Below are 14,321 nucleotides of genomic sequence, written 5' to 3' on the forward strand. Positions count from 1 at the left end.
CCCATTTGTACAGGAAAGAAATAAATCGCCAAAAAACAAATATTGAATTTATGAACTAAAAACTTTCAAACTGATCAGTAACATAATGAGTTAGTTGGGGACAAAATACAAAAATTCCTCCCTTCTTATGCTATCATACAATGAGATGATGAAAGTATCAAATAATCAATATTTTTTGTTCGAAATTTGCACACACTGAAGACTTGTGAACAAATCCAGGAAAGCACACAGGGTTTGAAAGAGATTAAATTCAGAACGTTATATAGCCACGATAGCGCCCCTTCGTCTAATTCTGTTGTTTGCCTGGTGACTGAGAAGAAACTGGGTCAGACACCATTGTTGACAAGCACTGTTCATGTGGACCAGTTACCGCGAAAATAACTCTCCTGCTCACCAGCACAGCAACACACTCTGCATTTAGTGAACGCAGTGGAGAGCAGAAAGGTCAGTTAAGATATTCTTAGTTTATATCGTCATTATGCAAATTAGGTGCAAAAATTCAAACCTATCGAAAACCACAATCAGGCTCCTTCATCTGAAATGGCTGTAGACAGCAGGGCCTCACAGGGGGCCATTCATCTGGACTAAGTTAACTATTCTACCATCTTTCTATCATCAGTCAGCACATTATGAGTGAGTTATCTCCCATGTTGCAAGGATTTAGCAGCACTGGCGCCATGGACACAACAGTCAGCACATCATCAGTGAATTATCTCACCAGTTTCAGTTTCAAGGAGGTATCAAAGTATGCAGACTGATCCGTATCTGCTACACAACATCTGCTGATAAAAAGACGAAAAATTCATGATTTTCTCATAAACCCATCTAAATACCCCTCTGTGTTTCTGAAGTTCGAAGTAAGTGTGCTGGTCATCAACAGTCAATTCCCACATGTTGCCGACTATCAACAGTCAATTCCATGTTGCTGGTCATCAACAGTCAATTCCCCCATGTTGCTGACTATCAACAGTCAATTCCATGTTGCTGACTATCAACAGTCAATTCTCCCATGTTGCTGACAATCAACAGTCAGTTCCCCCATGTTGCTGACTATCAAAAGTCAATTCCGTGTTTCTGACTATCAACAGTCAATTCTCCCATGTTGCTGACTATCAACAATCAATTCCCCCATGTATCAACAGTCAATTCCCCCATGATGCTATCAACAGTCAATTCCATGTTGCTGACAATCAGCAGTCAATTCCATGTTGCTGACAATCAGCAGTCAATTCTCCCATGTTGCTGACAATCAACAGTCAATTCCATGTTGCTGACTATCAACAGTCAATTCTCCCATGTTGCTGACAATCAACAGTCAATTCCCCCATGTTGCTGACTATCAACAGTCAATTCTCCCATGTTGCTGACTATCAACAGTCAATTCTCCCATGTTGCTGACTATCAACAGTCAATTCTCCCATGTTGCTGACTATCAACAATCAATTCCCCCATGTATCAACAGTCAATTCCCCCATGATGCTATCAACAGTCAATTCCATGTTGCTGACAATCAGCAGTCAATTCCATGTTGCTGACAATCAGCAGTCAATTCCCCCATGTTGCGGACTATCAACAGTCAATTCCCCCATGTTGCTATCAACAGTCAATTCCCCCATGTTGCTGACTATCAACAGTCAATTCCATGTTGCTGACTATCAACAGTCAATTCCATGTTGCTGACTATCAACAGTCAATTCCATGTTGCTGACTATCAACAGACAATTCCATGTTGCTGACTATCAACAGTCAATTCCATGTTGCTGACTATCAACAGTCAATTCTCCCATGTTGCTGACAATCAACAGTCAATTCCCCCATGTTGCTGACTATCAACAGTCAATTCCATGTTGCTGACTATCAACAGTCAATTCCATGTTTCTGACTATCAAAGGTCAATTCCCTGTTGCTGACTATCAACAGACAATTCTATGTTTTTGACTATCAACAGTCAATTCCATGTTGCTGACTATCAACAGTCAATTCCCCCATGCTGCTGACTATCAACAGTCAATTCCCCCATGTTGCTGACTATCAATAGTCAATTCCCCCATGTTGCTGACAATCAACAGTCAATTCCATGTTGCTGACTATCAAGTCAATTCCATGTTGCTGGCAATCACCAGTCAATTCCATGTTGCTGACAATCAACAGTCAATTCCATGTTGCTGACAATCACCAGTCAATTCCATGTTACTGGCAGAGTTGAAACAAAGGAGAAAATAAGACTTCAACCAAACTCATCCCATCAGTCAAAAGGAACTCTGTAAATCAGCTTCAGAGGAATGAAAATAATGGAAAAGCTTGCAATACAAAATATCTAAGCAAACTTGTTTTTATATAAGATCATCCCTCAATATAACACTAACAATACTCTGAATGTAAACATGCACAGCTGTGGCTGGGTGCATGCTGTGTTCAAATCACAAGAAGCCAAAGATTTGTTGATTTTGTATTGGAAAATTACAAATTTGAGCTAATGTACAAGTGTTCAAATTATCAACTATCCAACAACTACTGTCCAACATTTTCTTCAGACACACCTCCTGCCAGAATTGTTATGACAAAGCCTGAATACAGACTTCTGACCAGTCACACCCACAAGTCTGAATAAACTTTTTTTTTTTTAAACTTGCCCAGGTTTGTCGGAAGACTGTTTTCCGTCCTGCCGGACTTGCCGTTGCAAGACGGACCATTCCTGCTGCTTTCCACCTTGTCCATCTTCCGTTTCCGATTCCCTCTGGCACCATCTGCTGGCCTGTCTGACAGCTCACTGCTATCTGCCACACTGTTCTCCGACACATTCAGTAAGGGGCTGGTGTGGGCAGGGACTGCTGATACACTGCTGTCGTTCCTCAGGTCAGTCCGTCGGGACCTCATGGACCTTGTGGAGGTGGGGGCAGCGTCCACCCCAGACGTGGAGTCAGACATCATGTCTCCCTCGGCATGACCATTCTGGGGCATGTGCAACACCTCCTTCGCCACTCGCTGCTGACCCCAGGACACAGAGTTCACTGAAGGGGTCTGTGGACTAGCTTGGGAAGTCACTTCAGATGGCTTTGTGCCAGAGTTCAAATCTGCATTCTTACGTGGAGAACGGCGAACATGTTTGTCTGACACTGAATCAGGACTGACGACTGGAGCGCTATCTGATGGACCGTGGGAGGCAGCCAGTCGACAGCTGCGTGTGGGCCTGAGTGGGGGAGTGAAGGAGGACTGCTCTGTGCTATCCGTGGCGGCCAGGTCCACTGTGTTGTCCGTGGCGGCCAGGTCCAGAAAGTTGGGCAGCCTGTCCCCTTCACTCTGCACCAAGCTGGGCTCCCTGCCTGCCTCCCCATGCCAGCTGTCCTGGGTGGTGTGGTTGTGCACCACCACTGCGGCGTCAACTGCACCGCTGCGACTCTCTGGCATGGCCACAAAGGCCCAGGATGACGTCGCGTCCGCTAGGTCTGGCACCTGGGACTGCGATCGGCTGGCACGCCTGGTCTCCACTGTCACACACACAGGACAACACCACTTTACCATCACACACAGAGGACATCACTACTTTAACGTCACACACAGAGGCCAACACTACTTTAACGTCACACACACAGGCCAACAGAGGCCAACACTACTTTAATGTCATACACACAGGCCAACACTACTTTAATGTCACACACACACGCCAACATGTTTCTATTTGTTGTAACAATGAATATGACTGCATTGTGTGTGTTTTGAATTGTTAGAATGTATGTAACTTAGTCACTGATCAGTGTGTGTGTGAGAGAGACAGTCACTGTGTACTGTATGTGACCAACACTGCGTGAGGAGGTGTGGCTCGCTGGTTGGCTTGTTGACGTCAGAGTGTGTCGGTTGCCCTTTCTGTGTATAGTATTCATTCCAGAGTGTGTATAGTTGTTGTTGTTTGTTGTTTTGTGTGTGTGTGTGTGTGTGTGTGTGTGTGTGTGTGTGTATGAGGTGTGGGGAGGAGAGGGAGAAGGAGATGATGTTTACAAAACTAAAATCAGAGAATGATATACAGAATTGTATGCCTAAATTACTTTGTAAATGCAACACTTGTAGCAAAGTGTGTGTGTGTGTGTGTGTGTGTGTGTGTGTGTGTGTGTTGTCATTTTGTTTTGTATGAGAAAGAGAGAATGAAGGGGGTGAGGCATACCATGAGCCATTTTCAGTGTGTGTGTGTGTTGGGGGGATGGGAGGTGGGTAGGTGTGTGTGTATGTATTTCAGCTTCTGAAAACAATCAGAAATAAAATAGTACAATTTCATATACTTTATATATGTAAAAATAACAAACAAACAACAACAAAAAACCCCAACAAACTTAGTCTTTCATGCAATGTGTTTCAGGTTTGCAGTGTGGTGATGATCATGATGTTCATCCTGGACCATCTGGAGTTGACAACTTGCAGGAAACCTGTAGCTGAAGACCAGCAGTAGCAAGATCAAAGGGCATCAAACAAAAACATAGGTGCCATGGACCATCATGACTAACAGCTGCAGCCCAATGATGCCACAAGGAAAACCCTGAAGTGGTACAAAAAGCTGTGTGTGTATTTTCTACAAATTGCCATGCTGAATGCACACAGCCTCTACAAAAAAACAGGCAACAGCTGGACTTCCAGAAGGATGTAATTAGTGCCATGATTTTTGGTGACCAAGACCCAGACACTGCTGAAGATGACCACGCTGTTTGTGTGGACAACAATTCACTGATGTCATCCCACCTACCCCACAGAAGGCCCAGCTACAAAGAAGGTGCAGAGTCTGCTGGAAGAAAGGGCAAAGAAAGGATGTGAGGTTCTACTGCCCAGACTACTCCAGCAAACCAGCACTGTATCTTTAAGACTGTTTCCGCAAGTACCACACATAGCGTTTTTACTGGCAATAGATGCTGGGTGAGTACACCCTTTTCATTCTTTGTGTGGACTGTGTTGGAGTCTTATGAACCTGGACACTGTTGCACAGCCTTGGACAGTGTGTGTGGTTGAACAGTCACTAGAAAGAATGGGTCATAACCTCGCTGATGTTGTAGCACCTACGTGGTGGAATGACAGTCCTGATTTTTTCCATTACATTTTATGGAATTTTTGTGTCAGACTGACTCATTACTTGAATCTGTGAGTGTTAAAAACAAAATTTTGGTTCATTTTCCATTCCTTTAATATATACTTTTATGCACTTATATTCAGTACTTTCTGAAATGTAAACAAATTAAGATCATTGGCGTGTTTTTCTGAAAATTTTTTTAGCATAGGCTATAGCAAAACGTACCAGCAGTGAAGGGGTTAAACGATGTTTGACAAGAGCTGGAGGAGGACTACTTTCTAAAAGATGCTCAACAAGAGCTGGAGGAGGACTACTTTCTAAAGGATGCTTGACAAGAGCTGGAGAAAGACTACTTTCTAAAGGATGCTTGACAAGAGCTGGAGAAAGACTACTTTCTAAAGGATGCTTGACAACAGCTGGAGGACTACTTTCTAAAGGATGTTTGACAAGAGCTGGAGAAGGACTACTTTCGAAAGGATGTTTGACAAGAGCTGGAGGAGGACTACTTTCTAAAGGATTTTGACAAGCGCTGGAGAAGGACTACTTTCTAATGGATGTTCAACAAGAGCTGGAGGACTACTTTCTAAAGGATGTTTGACAAGAGCTGGAGGACTACTTTCTAAAGGATGTTTGACAAGAGCTGGAGGAGGACTACTTTCTAAAGGATGTTTGACAAGAGCTGGAGGAGGACTACTTTCTAAAGGATGTATGACAAGAGCTGGAGGACTACTTTCTAAAGGATGTTTGACAAGAGCTGGAGGAGGACTACTTTCTAAAGGATGTTTGACAAGGGCTGGAGGACTACTTTCTAAAGGATGTTTGACAAGAGCTGGAGGAGGACTACATTCTAAAGGATGTTCAACCTGGAGGACTACTTTCTAAAGGATGTTTGACAAAAGCTGGAGGAGGACTACTTTCTAAAGGATGTTTGACAAGAGCTGGAGGAGGACTACTTTCTAAAGGATGTTCAACCTGGAGGACTACTTTCTAAAGGATGTTTGACAAAGAGCTGGAGGACTACTTTCTAAAGGATGTTTGACAAGAGCTGGAGGAGGACTACTTTCTAAAGGATGTTTGACAAGAGCTGGAGGAAGACTACTTTCTAAAGGATGTTTGACAAGAGCTGGAGGAGGACTACTTTCTAAAGGATGTTCAACCTGGAGGACTACTTTCTAAAGAATGTTTGACAAGAGCTGGAGGACTACTTTCTAAAAGTTGTTTGACAAGAGCTGGAGGAGGACTACTTTCTAAAGGATGTTCAACAAGAGCTGGAGGAAGACTACTTTCTAAAGGATGTTTGACAAAAGCTGGAGGACTACTTTCTGAAGGATGTTCGATAAGAGCTGGAGGAGGAATACTTTCTAAAGGATATTTGACAAGAAAAGAAGGTCAGAGATTGGCCAATAGTTTTTGAAAACATCGGGACCGAGAGAAGTTTCCTTTGGAAGAGGTTTAACAATGCTGGTTTTGATTTCAGGAGGGACATTTCCAGACAATGAATCATTTATAATGCTGATGATGGATGGAAGGAGAAAGTCAAGATGGTGAAGCAGAAGAGAAGTGGGTATCCAGACGCCACACACACACTGATGGTGATACGTATTACCTGCCTCATCTCTGCTGACGTTGTTGGCAAAGGACAGCAGCAGCCTCTGTCCCGGGGAGAGAGCCTCGGAGTCTTGGGGAGGCACGAAGGGGCTGACGCTGAGGAAGGAGGTGGCCGCCTGATCTCCCCCAGGGGACAGGAAGCTGGCGCCCTCGGCCAGGACCTTTGCCCTGGAAGGTGTGGCCACCGCTCTATCCCCCCCCTCCTCCTCCTCTTCCTCCTGGCTCGCCTCCTCACCTGCACCACACAATGAATAATAATTATCATCAAAATTACACCTGCACCACACAATGAATAACAATTATCATCAAAATTACACCTGCACCACACAATGAATAATAATTATCATCAAAATTACACCTGCACCACACAATGAATAATTATCTTCAAAATTACACCTGCACCACACAATGAATAATAATTATCATCAGAATTACACCTGCACCACACAATGAATAATAATTATCATCAAAATTACACCTGCACCACACAATGAATAATAATTATCATCAAAATTACACCTACACCACACAATAATAATTATCATCAAAATTACACCTGCACCACACAATCAATCAATAATAATAATGACCAAAATCGTATCACTATTGATGGAGTCTCCAGTCGGACCGACGGATGAGTAGACAGGCAGGCTTATATGTCGGTGTGTGTCCTCATATGGGAGAAGAGGCCGATTCTGGATGCACAGCGCTTCCCACAGGTGTTACAAGGAAAACAAGTTGAGCCCTGCTTCCTTCGTTCACGCTTCTCCTTAATGGCCAGCGTTCTCTTGTTTTCAAACGTCTTAATGCCACTAGAGTTAAATGTAGCATCACCAGGTCTGGACAATGCTTTTTGTGCCAAGAGTCATGGGGGGAAACTCCCGAACAAAAACTTTTTTCAGCAAAACATAACATGGAAAATTGTGAAGGTCCATTACCTTCATCAGAAGTTCGGTCACGTTTCTTCCGTTTCGTTTTACCGTCTCTGAGCTCTGCAAAGTAAAATTTTCGTTACTCCACACACATACACAAATCCAAGAAAGTTCACATATATCATGACCTTCAAAAACTTCAGTAATCAAAGTGTTCTGGGACAAAATGTCTGAAAAAGTTATTGAGCATTACTGGCACAAACAGTTACGCTAAAGACAAACCAGAAAAAAAACCCACAAAAACATTATTGCCCAAATACAGTAAAAGAGATAAAAAAAAAAAAAAAAAAAAAAAACTTAGTGAAAAAACTGTTACATTTTCTCACAGGATACCTTGTGTACTCATTCATTATCTGATCATGATCAGAAGCCTTTCTGGGCTTGCGATTTTCGATATCTGGAAAAAATCTGACATAATATAATATACATGCTAACTGTAGCAGTTCTGTAAAGATGAAGACAACAAGAGTTGCAAAACGTCATACCATCTCTGAGCATGTCTCGGAAAGCCACTTCATGGTCCTTGGAGCAAAACACTCTGCACACACACACACACACAGCAAACATACGTCTAATGCAACAGCAAAATCTGGATTATTTCTTAACATTAACAACACTCACACTTTTCTCTCACTGAAAAGAAAAAAAAATCAAGTTTTTAAACCTATCAGTTGAAAAACAACAACAAAAAACAACAAAAAACAAAAAAACCCACTAAAGAGGCAAAAATAAAAATGTCAAAAGAGATCTTACCGATAATAAACAAACTTTTCTTTGGAGTTGCTGTGCTTGTTGGTAGTGACGACCAGACGTTTGGTGATGGTGTCTGGGTCCCTGAAAGCACAGGGGTAGTGGAAGGTTTTGCGACACCACTTGACTGCACACCCACATGACGCCCCCTTGCACCTCTTGGGCTTGCTGGACCTACAGATGGAGCAGCGCTGCACACCAAGGCCACTCACTGCGTGTAAACTACTGACACGGACTGTTTCAGATAAACATTAAACCACAGCATTTTACTTTGTACTGCAAGTGACAAAGACTCCTTCAGCTAAACACCATTGAACCATAGCATTTTACTTTTCACTTCAAATGACAAACACGGTTTCAGCTAAGCATCATCAAACCACAGCATTTTACTTTGTACTGCAAGACAAAGACTGTTTCAGCTAAACACCATCAAACGACAGCATTTTACTTTGTACTGCAAGTGAAAAAGACTCTTTCAGCTTAACACTGTCAAACCACAGCATTTTACTTTTCACTTTATATGACAAAAAAAAGGTCTGTTTCAGCTTATCACAGTCAAGCCAAAACATTTTACATTTGACTTCAAATGATAAACAAAGACTGTTTCAGCTCAACACGGTCAAACCATAGCATTTTATGTTTGACTTCAAATGACAACCAAAGACTGTTTCAGCTCAACACAGTCAAACCATAGCATTTTACTTTTGACTTCAAATGACAACAAAGACTGTTTCAGCTCAACACAGTCAAACCATAGCATTTTACTTTTGACTTCAAATGACAACAAAGACTGTTTCAGATCAACACGGTCAAACCATAGCATTTTACTTTTGACTCCAAATAACAAACAAAGCCTGTTTCAGCTCAACACAGTCAAACCATAGCATTTTGATTTTGAATTCAAATGGCAAACAAAGACTGTTTCAGCTTAACAAGGTCAAACCATAGCATTAAAAACCAAAAAAACCAAATGAGAAACAAAGACTTTCAGCTCAACAGTCAAACCATAGCATTTTACTTTTGACTTCAAATAACAAAGACTGTTTAAGCTCAACACGGTCAAACCATTGTATTTTACTTTTGACTTCAAATGGCAAACAAAGACTGTTTGTTTCAGCTTAACAGTCAAACCATAGCATTTTACTTTTGACTTCAAATGACAAACAGACACTATTTCAGCTCAACAAGGTCAAACCATAGCATTTTACTTTTGATTTCAAATGTCAAAGTCTCAGCTCAACACGGTCAACCATAGCATTTTACTGTTGACTTCAAATGACAAAGACTTTCAGCTTAACACGATCAAACCATAGCATTTTACTTTTGACTTCAAATGACAAACAAAGACTATTTCAGCTTAACAGTCAAACCATAGCATTTTGATTTTGACTTCAAATGACAAACAAAGACTGTTTCAGCTCAACACAGTCAAACCATAGCATTCACTTTGTACTTAAAATGACAAACAAAGACTGTTTCAGCTCAACACCTCAAACCATAGCATTTTACTTTTGACTTCAAATGACAACCAAAGACTGTTTCAGCTCAACACAGTCAAACCATAGCATTTTACTTTTGACTTCAAATGACAAAGACTGTTTAAGCATAACACAGTCAAACCAAATGATTTTACTTTTGACTTCAATGAATCCATCAGCGCCAACAGAATCACGACTGGAAATGGTAAACAGACTATGATTTCAGAACTGATGGAATTCCTATGTGTCTGTGGGTGGAAATTCTCCACTAAGCATGGTATGAAGATGCACAGGACCAAAAAGGGTTGTATGAAGAATCTGACGAATGCTCAGCAGCACACTGCACCAGCAGATAAGACGTCGGAAAACCAAGGCCAGGATTCAAACCACAGTGCCAAAGACATCCATGCTGATAATTCAGACAAATCATTTGTACAAGATCTTGAAGCCAAACGCCAGAAACTAAACTCGCAAGTGCAAAACAGAAAGGGAAGAGTTGGACCGAAAATAGTTTGAAAACTTGATGTGCTGATAGGAAAGAGCACCTCGGAACACAGGTTAGCCACCTATGGAAATATTGTGTACGCAACGTGTTGACTAGGCGTACGATGGCTCAGGGGTTAAAACGTCTGCCAAAAAAGGTGACTCAGTCCTGAAGTGGCGACCACCCTGGAGGCGCGGGTTTGAACCTGCTGAAGACCAGGAAAACAGAAAGAAAAGGTGGCAATACAAGGGCATCCAGGAGTCATGACCTGGGTGCGGCCCAGCCCCCTTAGAGTGTAAGGAGTTCAGGGCCGAAACACTTGACTGAGCGGGGCTTCTTCTCTGAAGACCTTGTACTGTCCAGCTCTCCCTAGAGTTTCTTATCACCCTGACACACATACACATTAAGACAATAAGGTATTGCACAACAATGTATACAAACAGAAAACATCCAGCAAGTATAAAATGTATATATTTACCCCCCACCCCCACGAAATGAAAATAGACATATTCACAAACTGTCTTTTTCACGACCCTGAAACAATTTATATACATCAAGTTTAACACATTCTGGTGGAACAATATGGAATAGCTTACCTTCCTTTTTAAAATCATGTTATTTGAAGCAAACTTTTAAAAAAGCTCTCAAGAAATACTTGATGGAAAAAATATGATACCTTATATGTTTTGTCATGATTAGCCTTGCGTCTGATATTCCTGTCTGTCTATTGTCTGTCTGTTACTTTCTTTCTGTCTTCTGACTCCAACCTTCTTTCCTCCCTTTCTGAACTTGTACTTTATCAGTTCTGTCCGTCTTTCTGTCTGTCTGTCTGTCTTCAGTCTCGCTCTCGTTCTCACCCTCACTGTCTCTCTTCCAAAATATCTTTGTTGATGATGTAAGGATGCTACTTTCGTATGTATAATTGTGTCAACATCATGTATATAATTATGTTCATTTGCTATTGTCCATATACTGTTTTTCACCATAGAATTTTTGTGTCTTATCGCGCTTGATTTTTCATGTTATACTCTTCATACCCCCCTCCTTTTTTTCTTCTATTTTCATGTCTTTTCTTTTTTTTTTCTGAAGGCAGGATGAAAAAAAGCTGTACAAGCTTATTCTTTTACCCTCAATAAAGATCATTTTGACTTGACTTGGCACACACATGCATGGACGTTTTACACCCACACCCACTCATCACAAATATCATGCCAATAAAATCAGTAAACTAACATAAAGATACATGTAATCCATTAAATCACAAGCACGTACACATTAAATCACAAGCACGTACACACAAAGTAATGCTTGCCTGTGCTCAGCCACACAGTCCCATGCAAAATGTCTGCACCCAGACACTCGCCTACACAGTTCATGTGGTGCTGGGAGGGGGCAGGGGGGAGGTTAGTGTCGCAGTCCTATGAGTGAGTATTGCATGCTTTGATTGTGTGCATGAATGGCTGTAGGAATGAATAAGCTAATGTAATGAGACGTTCTTGCATGTGGAGCTATGAACCTGCCACTTCTGTTCGACTGTCAACTACTAATGTCACCATGTAGTGGGTGTGTTTCATCTGTCAAAATTGTTTTCAGTCTGTCAGTTTCCTATTGTTCATGTCGCTAAAAGTGTCTTGTCTTTTACCCACCACCCCACCCACTTTCCTGATGACTTTTTCCAACCTGTATGTCGTGTTCGGTAAAGTTCCCCCCCCCCACACCCTCCCACCAGCACAAGGTGCCATAAGTTAAAACACTGCAGACAACAGATGTGTAGAACATTTGGAGCATTTGCTCGCACACATTAAAAGACCTAATTTTTCTGAGACAGTACAAGCGGCTATCTGCAAAATGCGTGAATGCATTAAGTCAACTCACTCACCAGTTTATTCCCACGGTTGATTTCCTTTTCAACCTCACCTATGTCAAACCCTCCAAACTCATCTGTCTTGTACTGTGCCAAGGCAGATGCATATTGCTGCACAACCAAATATTCAATATATTTATCATTCAAAAGTATGCATGCTTCCTTACCGGATGAAAAAGGCAGATGGACATTAAATTTAAATGAAAATGATCAGCTGTTCACAAAAAAAATCTCTAAGTTGTTATCTATCTGCATAAGAATGATGTGAACTTGAATTTTTTTTAAGTATGCAGAGTGCAAAAAGCCTGTACGTTTCTTAATTAGTATTTCTAGATAATTTATTTTACATTTTAAAAACGTGGTGTGTTTAAAAACAACACAATTTCAGGTAGCCACTGATTTTCTTACCAGATTCTTAATTCAAAACATTACATATTTTTGTAAACTGATACTAAATAGGACAGTTCATTATGTAGAACTATCGCATGACTGCAGTGTTTCAAATTATACCTGTAAATTGTAATGATTAATTAATACATCTATAAACAAAGACTAATCAATCACAAATCAATGTAAACAAAAATAAACGAGAAAAAAACGAGGTCAACTCTTGGCCTACCATGCAGCGATGGTGGGCACAGATCAATCTGCCCGCGTCATTTTCCTCCGCATGCAGCTTCCCAGCTACCTCTTCTATTTCAGAGCCGTTTCCACAAAACTGACATAACACACCGTCTTTCTGAAAAAAAGGAGAAATCAATCACTCTTCCATACAACAAATTTGGGGTTCATGATTGCCATATTACCTTGAAAATGAATAGACAAAGCGTAGAACAACCACAACATTGTTAATATACTCAAATTTAACATGAGCCCACATATATGCATGCATGTGCACACATGGTCAAACAGTGGCGAACACAAACACACACAGACTGACACAGCTACGTACAGTGGCACAATACCATGAACTGAAATTAGTGAAAATGTTTGGAACCTATCTTAGTACTGAATTTAGAATTCAAAAGCAATCAATCTTCAGATAAATGCACCTTCCAAGGCCTGACACTTTTATCATCGGTAAATAATATAGCAGTTTCTTCTCAGGGTACGTGTCTGTTTCTCTGTGAGCCCATTCATCTTGTTGATGAATGTATGTTACTGAACATGCCTTTAAGTGTTCGAACTGATCTACTTAAAATTCAACACAGAGCCTCATCTTCCTTCGACTTTGGAGACTTGCCACACCAAATATCACTTTGAAGCATCATTTTATCTACAGCACACATAGTTTTTCATGTCTTTATTAAGTTGAGGGAAGGGGAAATCATGTTTTTGACAACTGTCAAAAATACCTTTTATATAATATATATTCCATTTCAAGGCAAAGGTTCCATGGTTTACGTGATCTGCTTCTTGTCATTTGTTTACACCAGATCTCGATTGGAGGAATCAGTTAAACGTTTTTTTTCCCTTTCTTTTGTATAGTAATAAATTTACTGTGTTGCTTTCTTTTAAAATGCTGTAGATGTCTTGAGGTCTAAAGACCTTTTTGATGACATAGTTTTTGTTGTTTGGTTCAGTCTGTGCAAAGAAAATGAAGTGATCAAACTCTGCCAAAAAGTTATCTGAAGAAAAGCAGTGCAAACCCAAAAAAGCTATTGTGGTGGACTGCCCAGGAAGTTATATGACCTACTTCTCGCTCTGCAATCGACAAAGTCCCCCATGAAAGCAGGCCTGAGCACCCTCCCTTATATCCACAAGGCTAAGACCGAATGAGCAGATTACAGAACTGGTCAGAGTAGTGGCTCCTCCACTTTCACCCAGAGAAACGTCATGTCCTGAAACTGGGGAGAAATAAGTCAGGGACAGCGTACCAGATGAGAGGGAAGAACACTGATGGGAAACCTTGCTCTGTCAGCCTAATAAAGAGTGAAATGGAGAAAGACCTTGGTGTCTACATAGACAACAAGCTCTCATTCAGACGTGTCTCAAGCAACATCAAAGGCCAATAGGACGTTAGGAGTGATAAGACAAACTTTCGAACACCTGTCAAAAGAGACATTTGTCCAGTTACAGTATACAATTCTCTCGTCGGACCTGTGCTGGAATACAGACACTCGGTCTGGCAACCCCACCACAAAACATCGTGTGC

General features: G+C 41.2%; 1 protein-coding gene across 2 annotated transcripts in view; it reads right to left on the bottom strand.

The window, feature by feature from the left end:
- Window positions 1-14,321, bottom strand: part of LOC143289875 (uncharacterized) — a 29,431-nt gene that overhangs the window by 13,859 nt on the left and 1,251 nt on the right. The window contains exons 2-8 of one of the 2 annotated variants that reach the window (XM_076599091.1): window positions 12,786-12,901; window positions 12,182-12,277; window positions 8,344-8,531; window positions 8,076-8,128; window positions 7,597-7,650; window positions 6,657-6,893; window positions 2,634-3,488 (exon numbers count right to left, since the gene is read on the bottom strand). In XM_076599091.1, coding sequence (XP_076455206.1) covers window positions 2,634-3,488; window positions 6,657-6,893; window positions 7,597-7,650; window positions 8,076-8,128; window positions 8,344-8,531; window positions 12,182-12,277; window positions 12,786-12,788 — 1,486 coding nt within the window. In that variant the 5' untranslated portion in view covers window positions 12,789-12,901. Of the gene's footprint in view, window positions 1-2,633; window positions 3,489-6,656; window positions 6,894-7,596; window positions 7,651-8,075; window positions 8,129-8,343; window positions 8,532-12,181; window positions 12,278-12,785; window positions 12,906-14,321 lie in introns of both variants that reach the window. The other variant, XM_076599084.1, reaches the window with a different exon arrangement.

The sequence above is a fragment of the Babylonia areolata genome, chromosome 1, assembly GCF_041734735.1.
Source record: "Babylonia areolata isolate BAREFJ2019XMU chromosome 1, ASM4173473v1, whole genome shotgun sequence".
NCBI lineage: Eukaryota > Metazoa > Mollusca > Gastropoda > Neogastropoda > Buccinidae > Babylonia > Babylonia areolata.